Source organism: Delphinapterus leucas, chromosome 20 (genome assembly GCF_059928025.1).
Source record: "Delphinapterus leucas isolate spDelLeu-1000000601 "Yukka" chromosome 20, BTC_Dleu_Yukka2, whole genome shotgun sequence".
Taxonomy (NCBI): Eukaryota; Metazoa; Chordata; class Mammalia; order Artiodactyla; family Monodontidae; genus Delphinapterus; species Delphinapterus leucas.
This window is the reverse complement of record NC_143148.1, coordinates 32,307,879-32,326,171: the sequence shown is the minus strand read 5'-3', so window position 1 is coordinate 32,326,171 and position 18,293 is coordinate 32,307,879. Positions and strand designations below refer to the sequence as shown.

At 40.0% G+C, this 18,293-nt stretch overlaps 2 protein-coding genes across 16 annotated transcripts in view; one reads left to right on the top strand and one right to left on the bottom strand.

Annotated features, from left to right (window-relative positions):
- The window catches only part of OGFOD1 (2-oxoglutarate and iron dependent oxygenase domain containing 1), a 54,163-nt gene extending 36,015 nt beyond the window's left edge, over nt 1-18,148 (top strand). Inside the window, exons 14-15 of one of the 4 annotated variants that reach the window (XR_016390983.1) lie at nt 476-1,535; nt 5,933-18,148. Coding sequence is in view for 2 of the 4 variants with exons in the window: in XM_022555979.3 (XP_022411687.1) it covers nt 476-499 (24 nt within the window). In the remaining 2 variants the exon portion in view is untranslated. Of the gene's footprint in view, nt 1-475; nt 3,938-5,932 lie in introns of those variants that run through there. The other 3 variants (XM_022555980.3, XM_022555974.2, XM_022555979.3) reach the window with 3 other exon arrangements.
- The window catches only part of BBS2 (Bardet-Biedl syndrome 2), a 136,085-nt gene that overhangs the window by 16,619 nt on the left and 101,173 nt on the right, over nt 1-18,293 (bottom strand). For 7 of the 12 annotated variants that reach the window (XR_016390978.1, XR_016390979.1, XM_089903089.1 and 4 more), the window contains 11 exons: nt 16,544-16,648; nt 16,374-16,460; nt 13,563-13,698; nt 13,192-13,331; nt 12,136-12,280; nt 11,879-12,050; nt 11,038-11,167; nt 9,706-9,837; nt 9,083-9,220; nt 7,626-7,738; nt 758-906 (listed from right to left, as the gene is read on the bottom strand). Coding sequence is in view for 7 of the 12 variants with exons in the window: in XM_089903089.1 (XP_089759215.1) it covers nt 758-906; nt 7,626-7,738; nt 9,083-9,220; nt 9,706-9,837; nt 11,038-11,167; nt 11,879-12,050; nt 12,136-12,280; nt 13,192-13,331; nt 13,563-13,698; nt 16,374-16,460; nt 16,544-16,648 (1,447 nt within the window). In the remaining 5 variants the exon portion in view is untranslated. Of the gene's footprint in view, nt 1-757; nt 907-1,767; nt 5,064-7,625; nt 7,739-9,082; nt 9,221-9,705; nt 9,838-11,037; nt 11,168-11,878; nt 12,051-12,135; nt 12,281-13,191; nt 13,332-13,562; nt 13,699-16,373; nt 16,461-16,543; nt 16,649-18,293 lie in introns of those variants that run through there. The other 5 variants (XR_016390982.1, XR_016390981.1, XR_016390980.1 and 2 more) reach the window with 5 other exon arrangements.

Sequence of the window (18,293 nt, the reverse complement as noted above, 5' to 3'; positions counted from 1 at the left end):
GCCCGTGAGCCATGGCCACTGAGCCTGCGCATCCGGAGCCTGTGCTCCGCAACGGGAGAGGCCACAACAGTGAGAGGCCCGCGTACCACAAAAAAAAAAAAAAAAAAAAAAAAAAAAAACTAGGGTAGAAAAGAGTTACAGGTAAGTACAAATTTAACCAATTTATCTTACCATTCCCTAAAAAAGGTACATACCCTTGTAAGGGACTTTATCACAAACACAAACCAAGCTTAAAAACTATCTCACACCTAGAAACCAAGAGTCAGTTTTAGAAATAATCTTTGCTAAGTGGATGTGAGCTTTGATCCTTTTCTATAAAAGGAGGTCAAAGCACTGACCCAAAACAGCAGATTCCAAGTATAAATCTCTGGCTGATATTTCTGCTTCCTTTGGTTTATTCTGTTGTTCTTTTTGTAAATTTTAAGTTGGACACTTAACTCATTAATTTTCAGTCTTTTTTATTTTTTTCTAATAGGAGTATTTAAGGCTTTCCTCTTGAGTATATGTCACTAAGTTTTTCTTTAGAGGATGCAGCAAGATCTAAGAAAAGGAGCTGAAAGTGTTCTTTCCCTCTGAAGTCTGCAGACTAAAGCCAAACAATAGGCTGACTGCAACTCAAGTGAACGGTGCTAACTTCAGTATGAAAGGCATCTTTATAGATACAAGCCCTGATACGAATTCTTGAAGCTACCACCATCTTCAATGGTTCTCACCCAAAAATTACAGACGATATACAATGCTACAAAAAGAGACTTACCACGTAGACGACCTGCTCTTTGAATCGCTTGATTTACTGCTTTGAGGCTTCCCAACAGCTCTGTGTGATTGTTAGAGCGAATTTTATATCCATTGAGCAAGTCTTTATTAAGGTCATATAGTTCCATATAGCGATTCTTCATTGTTCTCCTGTGTACATCAAGAGAAATTTAACACCACTGTACCTCAGTATGGCAGGCTTAAATGAAAAGACTTGCAAACTTCTTAGACATTAAAAAAAGGAACAAACCAGATTTTTAGCTGTATTGTCATTAAAACAGGGTAACTGCTAAAGTCTGCTTTGAAAACATTGAGAATTTTCTGTGAAATACTCTGCTTCTTCCAAATAAATGGAAGACAAGTGGCCTTCCTTGGTTATTGATCCATGGTTTGTTTGAACTTAGGAACCAAGAATTATCATGCCCATGATATGAGGGGTGGGGAAAAGTGAGTAAGGTGATAGGCTATCTTCCAAGCTTCAGATTAATACTGACAGTTTCTTGTAAAGTTAAACATACACTTACTATACAACACAGCAATCACATGATGCCACATTTCACCCAAAAGAAATGAAAATATGTCTGCAAAAAACCTGTATGCAAACGTTTATAGCAGCTTTATTCTCAATCACCAAAGTCTGGAAACAACCCAAATGTCAATTAATTGGCGAATGGATACACAAAGTATGGATATCCATACAATAGAATACTATTCAGCAATAATAAGGAATGAACTACTGATAACTTGCCACGACATGGATGAATCTCAAAGGCATTATGGTAAGTGAAAGAAGCCAGACCCAAAAGGCTATACATTTGTATGATTCCATTTATATGACATTCAGGAAAAGGTAAAACTATAGGAAGAGAAATTAGATCAGTGGCTGCCAGGGCCTGGAGGTTAGGAGAGGTACTTGATTCTGGTAGTATAAATTTCCCCAAATTTATTGAACTGTAAACCTAAAAAGGGTGAATTATCTACATGTATATTATAAATTATATATCAACTAACCTGGCTTTAAAAAATACAAACAATGGGGGCTTCCCTGGTGGCGCAGTGGTTGAGATTCCGCCTGCCGATGCAGGGGACACGGGTTCGTGCCCCGGTCCGGGAAGATCCCACATGCCGCGGAGCGGCTGGGCCGCTGAGCCTGCGCGTCCGGAGCCTGTGCTCCGCAGTGGGAGAGGCCCCAGCAGTGAGAGGCCCGCGTACCGCAAAAAAAAATAAATAAATAAATACAATGTATATCTGATAGTCTCTAAATGAAATATAAATAAATCAAGAAAAAAGGAATTTAGAGGTTGCTGGTCACCTCTCTCCAGTTTAGCACAGTCAAATGCCTAAAGCCAGCAACATCTCTTTCACTTAAAAAAAAAAAAAAGCCAGAGAGAGAAAAAAAAGGAGGAGCCCTATAGATAAAGTTGGCAAAAAAAGCAAAAATCTTATATACCTGAGAAAACAACTGGAAGAAAATGAACTGGAAAGAGGTAAAACTATCTCAATTTACAAATACTACAGCGTACCTCTGGAAAAACTAAACTATAAGATAATTCAGCAAAGTAGTAGACTACAAAATCAACACAGAAAAATCAATAGTGTTCATACAGACAAACAAAAAACCAGTTAGAAGATATAATGTGGAAGAAAGAGCCTATTTACAATTGCAAAAAGAAAATACCTACACCTAAACTTGACAAGTACTGTCTGATACCTACATGAACAAAACCATAAAACTCCTGAAACACATAAACATGCCTTGAACAAAATATAAAGACATACCACATTCTTAGTAAGACTGAACATCACTGTAACAATGTCAATTCTTCCTAAGTTAATAAATTTAATGTGATCCCAGTAAAACTACCTACTTTTTTCTGGAGCTAAAATAACTGATAAAGTTCACAGAACAAACAAGCATGAGTAGCCCGGAAAACCATGAAAAAGAAGAGCAAGAGGGTTGGGAGAGGGGCACCTAGCCATACCAGACATTAAAACATACAAAGCATTTTTAAGAATCACACTGTCAAATGAAGAGACAAGTCGGACGGATAGAGCAATATAGAAAATCCAGAAATAGACCCACTGCATATGGAAATACATTATAAAGGCAGCATCTCAAATCAGTGGGAAAACAGGCTTTTAAAGTAGTATTACTGAAATAATGTGACAGTCACACAGAAAAAGATAAAACTGAACTTATACCTTACACTGAACACCAGGATAAACTCCAACTGTAACAGACTTAAATGTAAATATACAAAATACTAAAAGAGAATTTCTCTACAAATGGGAAGTAAGGCAACTTTTGTAACTAGAACTCAAAATGTAGAAGTACCAAGGAAAAGATAGATCTGACTACATAAAAAATTTAAAAAGCTTTTATAAGCAAAACCAAAAATCTAAATAGGCAAAAGAAATAAACAATTTACAGGGAATTCCCTGGCAGTCCAGTGGTTAGGACTCCAAGCTTCCACTGCAGGGGGCACGGGTTCAATCCCTGGTTGGGGAACTAAGATCCCTCATGCTGCCTGCTATGGCCAAGAAAAAAAAAAAAGAAACAATTTACAAACCAAAAGAAACGCAAATAAGCCCTTAAAATAATGAAAAGATGCTCAATACTGCTCATAATAAAATAAATGAAAATTAAAACAACGAGACCATTTCTCACCCACTGAATTGGTAAGTATCCAAGAGTTTGCCAACATACTCCATTGACAAGACTAAGGGAAACAGGCACTCTCAGAGAATGCAAAATGATATGACAGCTATGGAGGGGAATTTGGCAAAATCTTGCAAAACTCTATACACATTTATCATTTTCCCCAGCAATCCCATTTTAGAACTTTTCCCCAAAGATACCTGAGTAAAAATATGAAAAGATTTATGTAACAAAATTATTCACTGCAATATAATAGCAGAAGAGCAACCCAAATGTGGAGAACTAGCTGAATAAACATCCAGAGAATAGAGTACTGTGCAGCTGTAAAAACAAATGAGAAGTATCTCTGTGTACTACTGTGGAATGAACTTCAAGATATATTTTTAAGTGTAAAAATTAAGGTGGAGGGCTTCCCTGGTGGCGCAGTGGTTGAGATTCCGCCTGCCGATGCAGGGGACACGGGTTCGTGCCCCGGTCCGGGAAGATCCCACATGTCGCGGAGCGGCTGGGCCCGTGAGCCATGGCCGCTGAGCCTGCGTGTCTGGAGCCTGTGCACCGCAACGGGAGAGGCCACAGCAGTGAGAGGCCCGCGTACCGCAAAAAAAAAAAAAAAAAAAAGCAAGGTGGAGAAGAGTAATTTGCTATGATTTACTTACCATGTGAGGAGATGTGTATATGTATATTTAAATTTTTGATTGGTTATTCATAGTGAAAGGGAGGAAACAGAATGGAGGTGACGGGAAAGAGAAGTTAGACTTTTCTGCACATGTTTTATAGGGCCGACTTTGGACCCATATAAGGTTTTGTTTGTTTGTTTTGTGTGTTTTTTTTGCGGTACGTGGGCCTCTCACTATTGTGGCCTCTCCTGTTGCGGAGCACAGGCTCCGGATGCGCAGGCTCAGCGGCCATGGCTCACAGGCCCAGCTGCTCCGCAGCATGTGGGATCTTCCCGGACCGAGGCACGAACCCGTGTCCCCTGCATCAGCAGGTGGGCTCTCAATCACAGCGCCACCAGGGAAGCCCCCATATAAGGTTTTAATAAATATGTAATAAAATCAAACCAAAAAGGAAAAAATGTCAGCCCCCTAAGATTGACAGCAAAATGAACCAAATGAATCTAACTGTATATCACACTTGTAGCATGACCAAAAAAAGAGGAATTATTTCAAATGACTTTAAAATATAGTCATTTGACTAAAACTCCCTACTAGAACACACTCTAAAGACACAAAGAACTAGAAAAATAGTCTTACACCATTTTCGGCAGTCATATTGTTGACAGTAATGTTGGTATTATCCTTAAATCTTGTGTGTGTACCATAAGATAAAGCCAATAGTTATGTTGACAGTGGTTAGAGACATGATTTCCACTGTGAGAGAGAAGAGATACACCGTTAACATCAAAATTAAGAGCCTGTATTCATAAATTTGACGTGGAAATAGTATGAATTCATGATATATTTGCTCACTGAAAAAAATATATACATTACCTAGCTTTATCTGTGGAAAAGGTCTCAAATCAATATCCAACCCAGTAGCAATGAGCATCTCTAATGCTCAGACTATGATCTCCATTTCCCACTATAAAGGACCAGGATTGAAGAAATAGCTGATTCCAGATTCAGAAGAGGATATATACCAGATACGCCTAAAAAATATTGTACAAGAAAACAAACAAATGAAACTAATAGGTCTGTCCAAAGGTATTGATAACTGCAGCCAACCTGAAAAGGCTTCTACTGGCCAAAGACAGGACAACTGAGCCACCATAAAGAATAACTGAAATGGCCTGAAGCACATTAAAAATGTTAATAGGATTTAAAAAATCTCATTGGTCAACTTGGAGATGCTAGGGAACCAACTCATTATTTTAAAGCTGAGAGTGTGTCGTTCCAGTACAAACTGTACCTCAGGGAACCAAATAATTCATGAGGGAATGTTACTCTTTATAGAAGTACTTCAGCCAATTTACAAAGAAAAAATAACAATTAAAATATCACTATTTTGCAAATCCCAGAAGAAATCATTGATTTCAGCAGTGATCATCAACAGCTGATAACATAATAAAAAGAGACAGCCAGACGTTACATGCATCCTCACAGAAGTACACAGCACCACTTATGAAGCATTCTTGCTAAAAAACTGAACCTGAATCTGATCAATCCTCTATATCTAACTACCATTTTCACAGAAATACAGGGGACAGAAGAATAATACTACACATTACCACAGGATACAATCAACAAAATCCAAGGTGGGAAACTACAGAAGAAGGAGAGAGTTAGGAGAAATAGTGAGCAAGCAAACATATGGATTAAAAGAGATTTATCAACCAAATTCAATGCATGGTCTTTGGTCTTTGAATCTTGATTTGAACAAAACAAAACACCAAACACACACATACATTTGAGACAACTGGGGTAATTTTAAACACCGACTAGATATTTTGTGATATTAAGAAATTATTTTACATTTTTCTAAGTGTGATAATGGTATTGTGGTTATTGTTTTTTAAAGGTTCATTGAAATATTTGTGGCTAAAATTATATGATGTCTGGAATTTGCTTCAAAATAATACAGTACCTAGAAGAGGAAGAAGGTGAATGTGGAGATGAAACAAGATGAGCCCTTAGTTGATGACTACTGAAGCCAAGTAGCTGCTATAGAGGAAATCGTTATGTAATTCAATCTACTTTTGTGTTTGAAATCTTCAACAATGTAACTTTCAGAGATCGCTTACTTCTGAGCAAGACCATTTTAACTACCTGCTAATGACTCAGGCCTTTCAGAAAAAAACAAGCAGCACCTTAGGCGAACTCTTGCCTCTAAAATGCACACATGAACTTCACCTGTCATTGGTGAACTATTTTACTGAATCCACCTCAGTACATTTTATTGCCGAGATAAATTTTGCATCTTAGCAAGAAGCCAGACATGCACAAATTTGTTTTTAACTTTTTTTTTTTTTTTTTTGGCAGTACACAGGCCTCTCACTGTTGTGGCCTCTCCCATTGTGGAGCACAGGCTCCGGACGCGCAGGCTCAGAGGCCATGGCTCACAGGCCCAGGCACTCCTTGGCATGTGGGATCCTCCCGGACCGGGGCACGAACCCGTGTCCCCTGCATCGGCAGGCAGACTCTCAACCACTGCGCCACCAGGGAAGCCCCTGCTTTTAACTTTTTGTTCTAAAATATAATACATATTCAGGGACTTCCCCAGTGATCCAGTGGTAAAGAACCTGCCTTCCAATGTAGGGGACGTGGGTTTGATCCCTGGTCAGGTAACTAAGATGCCACATGCCACAGGGCAACTAAGCCCGCACACCACAACTACTGAACCCGCGCGCCTCAACTAGAGAGCCCGCATGCTGCAAACTACAGAGCCCACGTGCTCTGGAGCCCACGCACCACAACTAGAGAGAAGGCTGAGCGCCACAACGAAAGATCCCGCATGCTTCAACGAAGATCCCGCGTGCTGCAACTAAGACCTGATGCAGCCAAAAGTTTAAAAAATTTAAAAATATATAAATAAATATATTTTAATACACATTCAGAAAAACTCACAAAAAAAATGCTTGTTAACTAGGTCAAGAGATAGGACATTGCCAACATTCAAGAAGCTTCCCAATGTGTTCTCTCTGAATAGAGTCCCCTCCTCCCCAAGGAGAATATACTATCTTAAATGATAATCTCTTCCCTGTATTTCTTTATATTTTTATTATCTATGTATGCTTCCCAAATGATATAGCTTAGTTTTGTCTGTTTCCAAACTAAATAAATGGAAGCATTTTGTAAATATTCTTTTGAGTCTTACTTGTTTCAATCTCCATTATGTTTGTAAGATTTGTCCATGTTGTTACATGTCATCCAGATACATGCATTCTCATTGCATGTAGTATTCCGCTGTACAGATATAATTTATCAGTTATATTAGTATGGATTGTTTCCACTTTGGGGTTCGTATGAACGATGCCTTTATGAACATTCTTGAACTAATATCCTGGTTTATATGCACAAGTTTCTCGAGGTTATAAACCAGGAGAATTGCTGGGTCATAGGGTTTGCACATTTTCAACTTTACTGATGATGCCAAGTTACCTTCCAAAGTCTCTGTGCCTATTTACACTCCTACTAGTAGCATCTGAGAGATGTTACTCCACATCGCTGATGCTTTCAACCACGTACCTGTCCTAGCCATGGTAAATACTCACATGTCCCTCATCAGACGAGCATCCTCAGCTCGAACCAGCAAACTTCGGATCAGATTAGAATTATCAGCCATGTCAGCACTGAGCTTCTGATGCACTGAGTGATATTCACCCACCTGGAGACCATGAACAGCCAGGAATTAAAAAGACCTCACAGGGACTTCCCTGGCAGTCCAGTGGCTAAGACTCTGAGCTTCCACTGCAGGAGCCATAGGTTTGAGCCCTGATCAGGGAGCTAAGATCCCGCATGCCGCATAGTGGCCAAAAAAAAAAAAGCCTCACAGGGCTTCCCTGGTGGCGCAGTGGTTGAGAGTCTGCCTGCCGATGCAGGGGACACGGGTTCGTGCCCCAGTCTGGTAAGATCCCACATGCCACAGAGCAGCTGGGCCCATGAGCCATGGCCACTGAGCCTGCGCGTCCGGAGGCTGTGCTCTGCAACAGGAGAGGCCACAACGGTGAGAGGCCCACGTAAGGCAAAAAAAAAAAAAAGCCTCACAAACGTCTTGAAAGCTAGATAAACTGAAAAGACGCTATGTATTATATATACCGAGGCCCTTTTTATTTAATTATTTTTATTTTTGGCTGTGTTGGGTCTTCGTTGCTGCACGCGGGCTTTCTCTAGTTGCGGCGAGCAGAGGCCACTCCTCACTGCGGTGCATGGGCTTCTCATTGTGGTGGCTTCTCTTGCTGTGGAGCACGGGCTCTAAGCAGGCAGGTTTCAGTAGTTGTGGCACATGGGCTCAGTAGTTGTGGCTCGCGGCTCTAGAGCGCAGGCTCAGCAGTTGCGGCGCACGGGCTTAGTTGCTCCGCGGCATGTGGGATCTTCCCGGACCAGGGCTCGAACCCATGTCCCCTGCATTGGCAGGCGAATTCATAACCACTGCGCCACCAGGGGAGCTCCACCCTTTTCTTTCTGCCGTTCACTTGCCCCATCTTAACTATCTTCCGGGTTTCATCTCCTCCTGTGCTGCCTCCAACACTCAAAATGACATTCGATGTGAATCTTACCCACGTCTTAGCAGCGTGAGCCCAAGCAACACAAATATTAACATTTTAGAGATCTGGGGTAGGGATGTTGTTATAAGTGGGGACAAATCACAATCCTTTTCTTTTTTGATTTTGGGTTCTTGGAAAGCACTAAACCAAAAAGCAAAGTAGATACAACAGATCAGATGAAAGGCTAGCAAAGGAAAATGTTCATTTATTGTTTTTAAAGTGTCCCTCCAAACCAAACAGAAAGCAGGGTGCAAGAGCTAACCACTCACTTTTATAAAAGATATCTTTTTAACTCATGAACTCTCCAATACTAGCTCAACTTTTATTTTAAGAATTTTCAAGTTCTTTAAAACATGACTGTCATGTAACATATGTACGTTTGTAGTACCACTAATTTAGGAGAAATATTTCAAACATTATTAGACCACAGTGTTCTCTCAAATGCACCCACCAGGTGCCCTCACCTTAACTAGCACCTTTCGTAATTCCTCGAAATAGACAGGGAAATCGGCTTCTACCTGAAGGTCCTCAATAGCAAAAAATGATGCCATCGACTGGATGATATCACCAGCCAAATCAATATCATCAGTATTTATAGTGATCTATCCAGAGAAAAAAAGACAAGTTAGCATCCTTGGACATTAAAGACAAACTTGGCTGAAACTACCTGAAATTCCCCATATCCAACACATTTATTGAACATAAATGTATATGTGGTGATAAATAAAGATAAGGTCTAGCCCTCAAGGAAATTACAAACCACATTAATTATTTCTAGCAGCAGGCAAAAAAAATCAATCCTCTTGCTTTATAAACTGAACAACAAGGTCATTCAGACAGGGAAAATGTTTTGTCCTCCTCTGTATTCCTAACCGTCCCAAATAAGGCAAGGAATGGGTGAAGGGAAGGGGGGAGAGAGGCAGAAAACCTCTGTTCTAGATTATATGCCCGTGTCAGAGATGATAACACTAACAGACTAGGCTGAAACACGTGGTTTTATGACCTTCAGATTGGTTTCACCTGCCTCACTTTACACTGAACATTAAATGTTATGTGAGAAATCTGTGCCCGTAACAGTAAAAATTACCTCTCCACTAAGTTTTATTTTTATACACAGCTGGCCACCATTCCGTAAGGATGTGAAACACACTTGAAATGGAACATTCTGAATGTTAGTGTCCTCTGGTAACAGAAAGTTCTGGTTGAGCCACATAAAAACCTTAAAGATGAACAGGATGAAATGAATTTCCATTTTTAAAGTACAGTCATTATTAAGAGTTATCCTGCTTTCTAGTTTTACTCCTTGGAAAAACAAAACAAACAAACAAAAAACAAAGAATTATACTTCACCCCCACCAAGAAAACACTATTCACACTCCTTTTTCCCACCCCATGCATGTTCTTAAGTAACATTCATAATTATGTCTGGTCCCACAGCATGCGTAATTTTATAGCATTTTCTACTTAGACATAATCTTATATGCAATGTGGAAATGATTCAGGTATGAGGGTAATTCTGTTTACATGATAGCTCTTCTGTGGCTATATCCTGCTTAAAATCATTCCATTCCACTCTTTAAAAAAGTTAAATGAAGTTTGCACACATACAGCACAAACACAGAGATACATCCACACTATAAGAATTAATTTTAATATAAATAATAATACTTTACAGTGGTTTGCAACACAGGTTCCACATAAGATCCACCTGTGAGGCCTTTTGAAAGGGGCAACCTGTAGAGTTTCATGTTTCACAGGCCAGGAAGGGGCCTGAGAATCTACATGATTAAAAGCCTCACTGAGAATTCCAAAGTCCAGCCAATGTTAAAATCCACAGGTATTAGTCCTTTAAACTTTACAAAATGCTATTATACCAATTATGTAATCCTCAGGGGCCCCCTTGTGAGGTAAGACTATCCTCACCTACAGATAAGAAAACTGGGGCTCAGACTGTTGAGGGGAATTCCATAAGATCGCTAAGAATTTACTAGTTAAGGTAGCACTTGAACTCCAAAAATGTTCCCATTTCCAAGTCCCCACTCTCTTTCCATCCTGATGCACGCTCCTCTTGGAACACTAGATCCAACCACACTAAGACTATAAGAAAGAGAGGAATTGAAAACTGGGAAGAATTCACCTGTGACTAAGGACTGCTTAGGTAATAAATTATTAATAATTATTATTACTAATAAATTATCCAAAATAAATATTTTTGAATAATTTTTCAAAATGGGAGAAGATATTTTAGCAACATTTTTGGTACAGGTTATAAACAATCCAACTCCAGGCTACATAACCCTTTCATGTCATATTTGCTGCTACCAAATAACACATTCATGTAATTTCCCCCTTTCTACAAAAAAACATCCAAAGGATTCTAACATGCAAAAGTGCTGAAAGAGAAAAGCCAGATACTCACCCTCTGTGCCCGTTCTGCGATGATAAAGTTGACGTAACTGAGCGGCTCACTGGCAGAGTCCGGGCTGGTCAGCGCATACATGGAGAAACGGGGGAGTTGTCTTGTCAACTCAAACACATGAAACTGGGTGCTGTGGCCAACCAACGGAACACAAGAGAACTGTTTATGTAGAATTTATTTCAAAGGGCAAGGCCCAGAAAATAAATGCAACGTCACTACCAGGTCATCAAGCTGACATTTAAGGGTTTCAATAAAGAAACTCCCCCCGCCCAAAAAAGACTTGAGGGTTAAAGTCCCATATGTAATGGTGTTTGGGGTTTAGTGACATCGTGAGTCTGTGTACATATTGGGCTGGCCAAAAAGTTCATTCCGTAAGATGTTACGGAAAACCCCGAACGAACTTTTTGGCCAACCCAATACATGCCTGCACCAAGGGTTTAAAACACTCTAAAAGGAATGTGAAAAGTTTTTATCTTCCAAAAATCTAGTGGTTTTCTTTCACTAGCTGAGGTTACGTATGACTCTCATGTAAAGGTGCAACCTAACCTTGTAGTCTTAGTGGCAAAAACTAAATCATTCTTTAAATGTATTTTTGGAACTTTTGTGAATATGAGATCATCTGACTAAAACCAGAAATAACCATCTTAAACTTATATACTCGTTAGTTTTTTTTGAAAGATTTCAAATTAGAGAAATAAGAGGTCATAGGAAACCTTGCCTGGGTGGGAAGAATCATTAAACGGCTTCTCCGGCCCCACAGAATCCATGACATAATGGGAAATCTACACATTTTGCTCTCTAACTGCTCTCTGGAAATGAACTGTGACTTGCAAAGGGTCACCTGCTCCTGTAGCCCACGAAGGTTTTCAAGTGCAGATCCACAGGGACATCTTTGGGAGGTGTAATTGGGATGCGGATGGAGCTGGAAAGGTTGTGAATGCTGGGATGCACCACGTGGCTTTCACCTAGAAAAATTCCCTCTGCGAAAATCAATACTGCTCGGATGATGGTGTCTGCAGGGAAGAGAGAAGACGGCAGTCCAAGAACCACTCCAAGATGGCACAGGTGCCAACACACCAGCTCCAAGTAACGACTTACCATTAGAAGTGGAAATGCACAACTCTGCATGGGCGGCCTGCGCCTCGCTCCCCAGACTGACGGAGAGGGCAGTGTGGAGCTTGGTGTGGGCCGGGATGATGCCCCGATGCCCATCAGCCTCATTCAGTGCACTGCTCAGTTCGGCCTGCAAAACGCCCCACCCACTTGCAGCTCAGTCACTGGAACAGTGACCTAATGTCAATTTTAAATAACATGGCTATTTAGCTTCCGAAGACAGACCCCCCATCATCTTATTCACCTGATTCTTTAGACTTCGGAGGACTCACCTCATTAATGCTCTCACTCTAACCTGGCTTCTTCCCCGAAGGAAAGTACTCTCACCCCTTCCTGTGGTTAGGGTCCCGTGTCCCCCAGCATGTCTTTTACATTTTTCTGCATTTCTTTTAGTAACTAAAGAAGTTCACTTAGTATAGCAAATTCAAATACAGTTACGCATCATGGGACAAATTAAAATCCTACTCCCCAGCTCGTCCTCCAGCCAGTTTGGTACATACACGTACATATACACACATGCGCGCGCATGCACGCACGCACGCACACACGCGCACACACACACAGCTTCTGCAGTTGTCAATTTTTATGTTATTTGTTGTTGAAAAAGATAAGTTACTCTATACATATTGTTCTCGCTTCCTTTCATTCAGTAATACCACAGATACCCTTCCATATCAGTCCCCATATATACACTTCATTCTTTTGAGCTGCTTAATATTCCCCAGCCCACAGTCCCTACTACTGATCAAAAGTTAAGTTGCTTCCAACTGTTCCCTGCTACAAATAGTGCTGCAGTAAATGTCTCTGAACACTCATGCAAATATTTCCATAGTTTAGCTGCCCAGCAGTGGAATTTCTAGGTTAAAGGATACACACCCTCTTCATTCTGACACTAGCAAAAAGGCAAACCATCTGGGCTTCCACCAGCGGGGAGGGGGAACCCACACCGTGGCAGACGCTGAAACTCTTTTCACAGCTGCCAATCCTCCTGGTCATTCTCAACTTCTCAGACTCCCATGGGCCCTCCACATTAGGACCTACCTTGGCATTGTCCTCATAGTTACGGAGCTCCAGCAACAGGTTCTGCTTTTTCTGACTCAGCTCTCGGATCAGGTCCTGCTCTACGCTGGTGTCCATGAGGTTCCCTCTCATCTCAGCCATGCCTGGCAGGTAGCCCCGGACTGACAAGAGGAAAAAACACTCACCAGACTGAGGGATAAGCCCAGGTACAGCCAGGTCTACTTTTAAGTCATCAATTACCTGTTCTTAAAAGCTAAGTTTTCATTTCCCCAACTTAGGTGAATTTATTAGGATGAAAGGATATCAACACAAACACTTTATAGTGGAATTTCCCGGTATTCGGACCCAAATCAAAATCTGACTTTTCAAGGATTTTTCCTGTCCCGATTTACTTTCCCCATCCACCGAGCAGCAGATTAACTGTATGTGGCCATCCATCCGGTAATCTCCCTCCACCACACCAGCAACTGCAGAAGAAAAGTTGTCCTTAAAGATGACCTCCCCAGTTCGGTCACTTCGAGCATCGACCTAAAAATAAAACAAGAACTTGAAAAATAGCTTATGCTACAGTTTTTTAAAAATAACACAAAATTTTAAAGTTGAATCAGCTTTAAAGTCAGCTATGGTCTAGAAGTTTTCAAGAGTATTCCATGGGGCCCTATGGCTTCTCAGGACGTACCTACGACCATCAGGGCCAAGGGGCCACAATCAGCTCTGTTTTCTTTTTCTTATTAAGTAAAAGCTATTTTACATACTGGCCTGCACATAGTACTTCCTTTGAAGAAGTGGGTTGCCTGAGAGGCAGTACATTTAGAATATACAGAACAGTGCAAAAGTCCACCGCCTGGGTCTGAATTCCAGCTTTGCCACCGGGGGCTTTTTTTGCCTGTGGGATCTTGGACAAGTCTCTTAACCATTCTGTGCTTGGCCTCCTCATCTGGAGGTCAATAATTGATTGATCTGGAGATCAATAATAAGAGCATGAGGAAAATAACTGTATCCACACCTCAGAGTTGTAATGAGGCCCAAAGGAATTAACACGTGGTAAGCACTCAGAACAGGGCCTGGCACATAGAGGCATACAAGACATGTTAGCTCTATATACAAATTTTATCTTTACTATATGTAAATGTATACAATATAGTTATAGCTAAAGTTTGAAAAATGCCAACCTAGCCCAATCTTCCACCATATAACCTTTTGTAATAGCCCTGTTTAAGAGTCCCTCTTCCGGGACTTCTCTGGTGGTCTGGTGGTCTCAATGCAGGGGGCCCGGGTTCGATCCCTGGTCAGGGAACTAAGATCCCACATGCTGCAACTAAGAGCCCGCATGCTGCAACTAAGACCTGGTGCAGCCAAATAAATAAATAAATATTTTAAAAAAAAGAGTCCCTCTCCCACGTACACTACTGAGACACCTCAGAGAGCCCTACTATCCTCTGAGTCTCCTCTTCCCAAGGGAGGCAAATAACCAACCCATCAGAAACAAAAGCATCTCAGAACGACAATGAAGGATAACCACTTAAAATGATGACTTTGTTCTAAGCAAGAACATATGCATTATATTAATAAAAGGCTAGCTACAGAAAATCTAATAGAGCAAGCATCTCAGTGACCACTGTTTCTGTCTTTTCATAAACATCCTTCTGGGCAAAACTTTGCAATGAAAAACACTAATTTTAGGTCATAGCTTACTACTAGTTCCTACCCCTTGTCTGAAGAATACCATGCTCTTAATAACAACATCAGTTAAGCCTGAAAATTATGGATGCTAAAGCCTGAAAGGTAATGAATGGCCCGTATTAACCAAAGCTCTTCGCACAGTAACAGAACCCTCGAACTCAGATTGAACTGAACTTGCTTCTTTCTCACTACTCCATGGCCTTCAGCATTGCATTTCCACAATATTTAGCAAACAAGAGGGTTCATTTGCTAAGAAACAGGACGACGAATTTATATTTCTGTGGATTTTCTATTCTTTTGCTTTATCCAACATGAAGGTTTTGCCTTGGAAGAGAAGATGAGCCTCCAACTCAACAAATGACCTACTAAAGAAAAAGTCAGTTGACTAGTCGCAGTTAATTTAGTAATTTTGTACCTATATTCACCTGTTGGATCTGTATATTTTCCTTTCAATGCTATTTCTGTTAAGTGCAGATATCAACTTTTCTACTTATATGATGAACTGTATAGTTTTCTTATCTTTTTTATGCCCTACAACAGATTATATAATAGAAATTTCTTAAAATTTTGAAAGCATTTAACGAGAAAAACATCTAGGTCCAGAGTCAGATCGGAAGGTTACTTTTGATAACTTCTCAAGTCGAGTAGTTTCTAATTCTCGAATCAACCATAATAATTTATATTCCTCCAGAACAGGGTCCCCTTTATGGATTTTCAAGTTTCTTAATAAGCAACTACATGGTCTTCTTTTATCATTTTTAACATCCACTACCAAAGACAAAACCAAGTGGAGAAGTAGCAACCAACATAACAGTTTTTTAGAATCTGTTTTTCACACAACACCAAAGGAAGGTTACAAGGCACTGGCCAAAAGTAAAGAAAAATCAAAGAAGAAAAGATAGAATTAGCTGATCTCCTCCAGGCAATCGGCACTGACAGATGAAAGAGCTAGGGCAAATGGTATCCATGGAGATCTGACAGCTACTGAAGCAGTTGCTAACAAGATAATCCTGACTTGCCAAAAGACTGTAGAAAATTCTGATTTGAAGTTAAAAAAGGAAAGAAGCAAAAAAATTCTATTTTGAAGTTCTAGCTCAGAAAACAATATGCTAACATAATTCTTCCCATTAATTCTGTTTTTAGTCAGACTTGAAGATTTACTAGAAAAGACCTATACACAGTTCACTATTAGCTTATTAAAAATCCTTTTTTTTAACGTGCTTATGCTTAGGATCAACCTGATTAAATTGATTCTCATTCCTTCAAGGAAGAGATTTAGAAAGAACCTTCCTAGAGACTTTCCCCCAAATAGCGCTTATGAGACGGAAAGGACACTCACTCACTCTGCAGTGTTGATAACTAGAGGAAGAATAAAAATACATGGGAAGATTATAAAGTTACATTTGAAAGCACAGCCAAGGAACTCAAGTTTATATTCTCGTGTTACTGCTGAGTCATACAGCCAATGTATCTCAGACAATTATTACTTTAAATCATACTTGAACTCTGTTTAAACTTACCTTCCCATTGGACCAACCGGTTATCAGTTCACACACTCCATCAGAATTAAGGTCAAAAGCATGAATGCTCATGGCATGATTTTTGGACTGAAAAGGAATTTCAACAATTAGTACATAAGTATCTCAATAAGTATAAAATCCCTGAATCTCAGAGGCTTAATCATACTAACTTTAATTCTCCAGTATCGGGCTGTTTTGTCATAAACTCCAACTGTGCCATTGGAAAGGGCATAACCAAATCGACTGCCATACATGGGACAAAGAGAGGTGATTATCTGCAAAAAATAATGATAAACACACAGTTCGTTAAGGCTCAATTTAGTGCAAAGTGTGGCTTTATAAAACTGCATGTCTTGGGGGCTTCCCTGGTGGCGCAGTGGTTGAGAGTCCGCCTGCCGATGCTGGGGACACGGGTTCGTACCCCGGTCCAGGAAGATCCCACATGCCGCGGAGCGGCTGGGCCCGTGAGCCATGGCCACTGAGCCTGTGTGTCCCGAGCCTGTGCTCCGCAACGGGAGAGGCCACAACAGTGAGAGGCCCCGCATACCGGAAAAAAAAAAAAAAACTGCATGCCTTGCTATAAGTATGTTAAAATTAGATTTAAATGCACTTCCAAACCATTAGAGGGGAACGCATTCCCCTTCTCTATGAGCCGTGTCATCTATTTCAGAGTTGGATAATCAGAATTAAATAAACTCACAAAATTTACTGTTTTAGACTGAGCATATGTAGCAAGTTTCAACAAATTAGTATTTTTTAAATAATAAAATTAAGGAATTAAGGAGGGAATAAGCCACGTACACAAGATCTGGAATATGTACAATAGATGTTATACACATAACTCAAAATGTTTTAATTATTCCAGTTTCCTTAACTTATGATACCCTACAGTCTAAATTTTAAAAGGACTTGTAAAATCCACAATTAAACATCTTTTAAGTGTATACTTTTCTATGACATAATTTGTTTGCTAGAGATGAAAGACATTTTTTAGAAGAAAACATAATCCTTTGAAAAGCAAAAACCCAGCACATGGATTTCTGTATGTATCTAACAATATACATAATGTATATATTATACTGAAATATTTATAGAATTATTAGAGGATTTAACATACTTAAGAGGATAAAATTTTAGATACTGAAAAAAATTATCCTTAAAAGTTTAAAACCAAAGTTTAATGATATCTATGATCCTGCAGATCTACTTCCTAATTCTGACACTAATACAAGAGATATAAAGAAATAAATTGTATAAAGCAGAGAATAGTTATGTAATTTCTTCTACACCTACAGCTTTTCTATAAAACCACCCACTTCACTTAACTGAATACAAAGTGCTGGGTAGGACTCCAGAATTATTTAGCTCAAGGCATTCTTTTGGCAGTGGTGTTCAACTGCCAAATAAATTATAATTTTGCTGATGTGTGAAAAGACATTTGAACTAGGAGCAAAATCAAACCAAGAGGACAGGAAAACAGCCCTGAAATGCACAATCTCATGAAGTCCACGTTTTCGTAAATTTAGCCCCAGTTTCCCTCGGTCCCTTAGTCCATCATTAGCTCACTAGCTTCTTCTTTTGCGGACTAGAGGATCAAGAGGCACCTCAAATCCCTTGCTCTATTTCATGTTCTTCTGTCCTTTTCCAGGATTTAGGAAAGAGGTGTTTCAAAGAATGCACTCCCCTCACATCTAGTATTGACAATAAACAGAAATCCAACAACACCTCAATGATTCCCTAAAAGAGAAAAGATTTACTACAAAAATTTTTTTTAATTTATTCATTTATTTTTGCCTGCGTTGGGTACTCGTTGCTGCTCGCAGGCTTTCTCTCGTTGCGGCGAGCGGGGGCTACTCTTCGTTGCGGTGCACAGGCTTCTCGTTGTGGTGGCTTCTCCTGCTGCGGAGCACAGACTCTAGG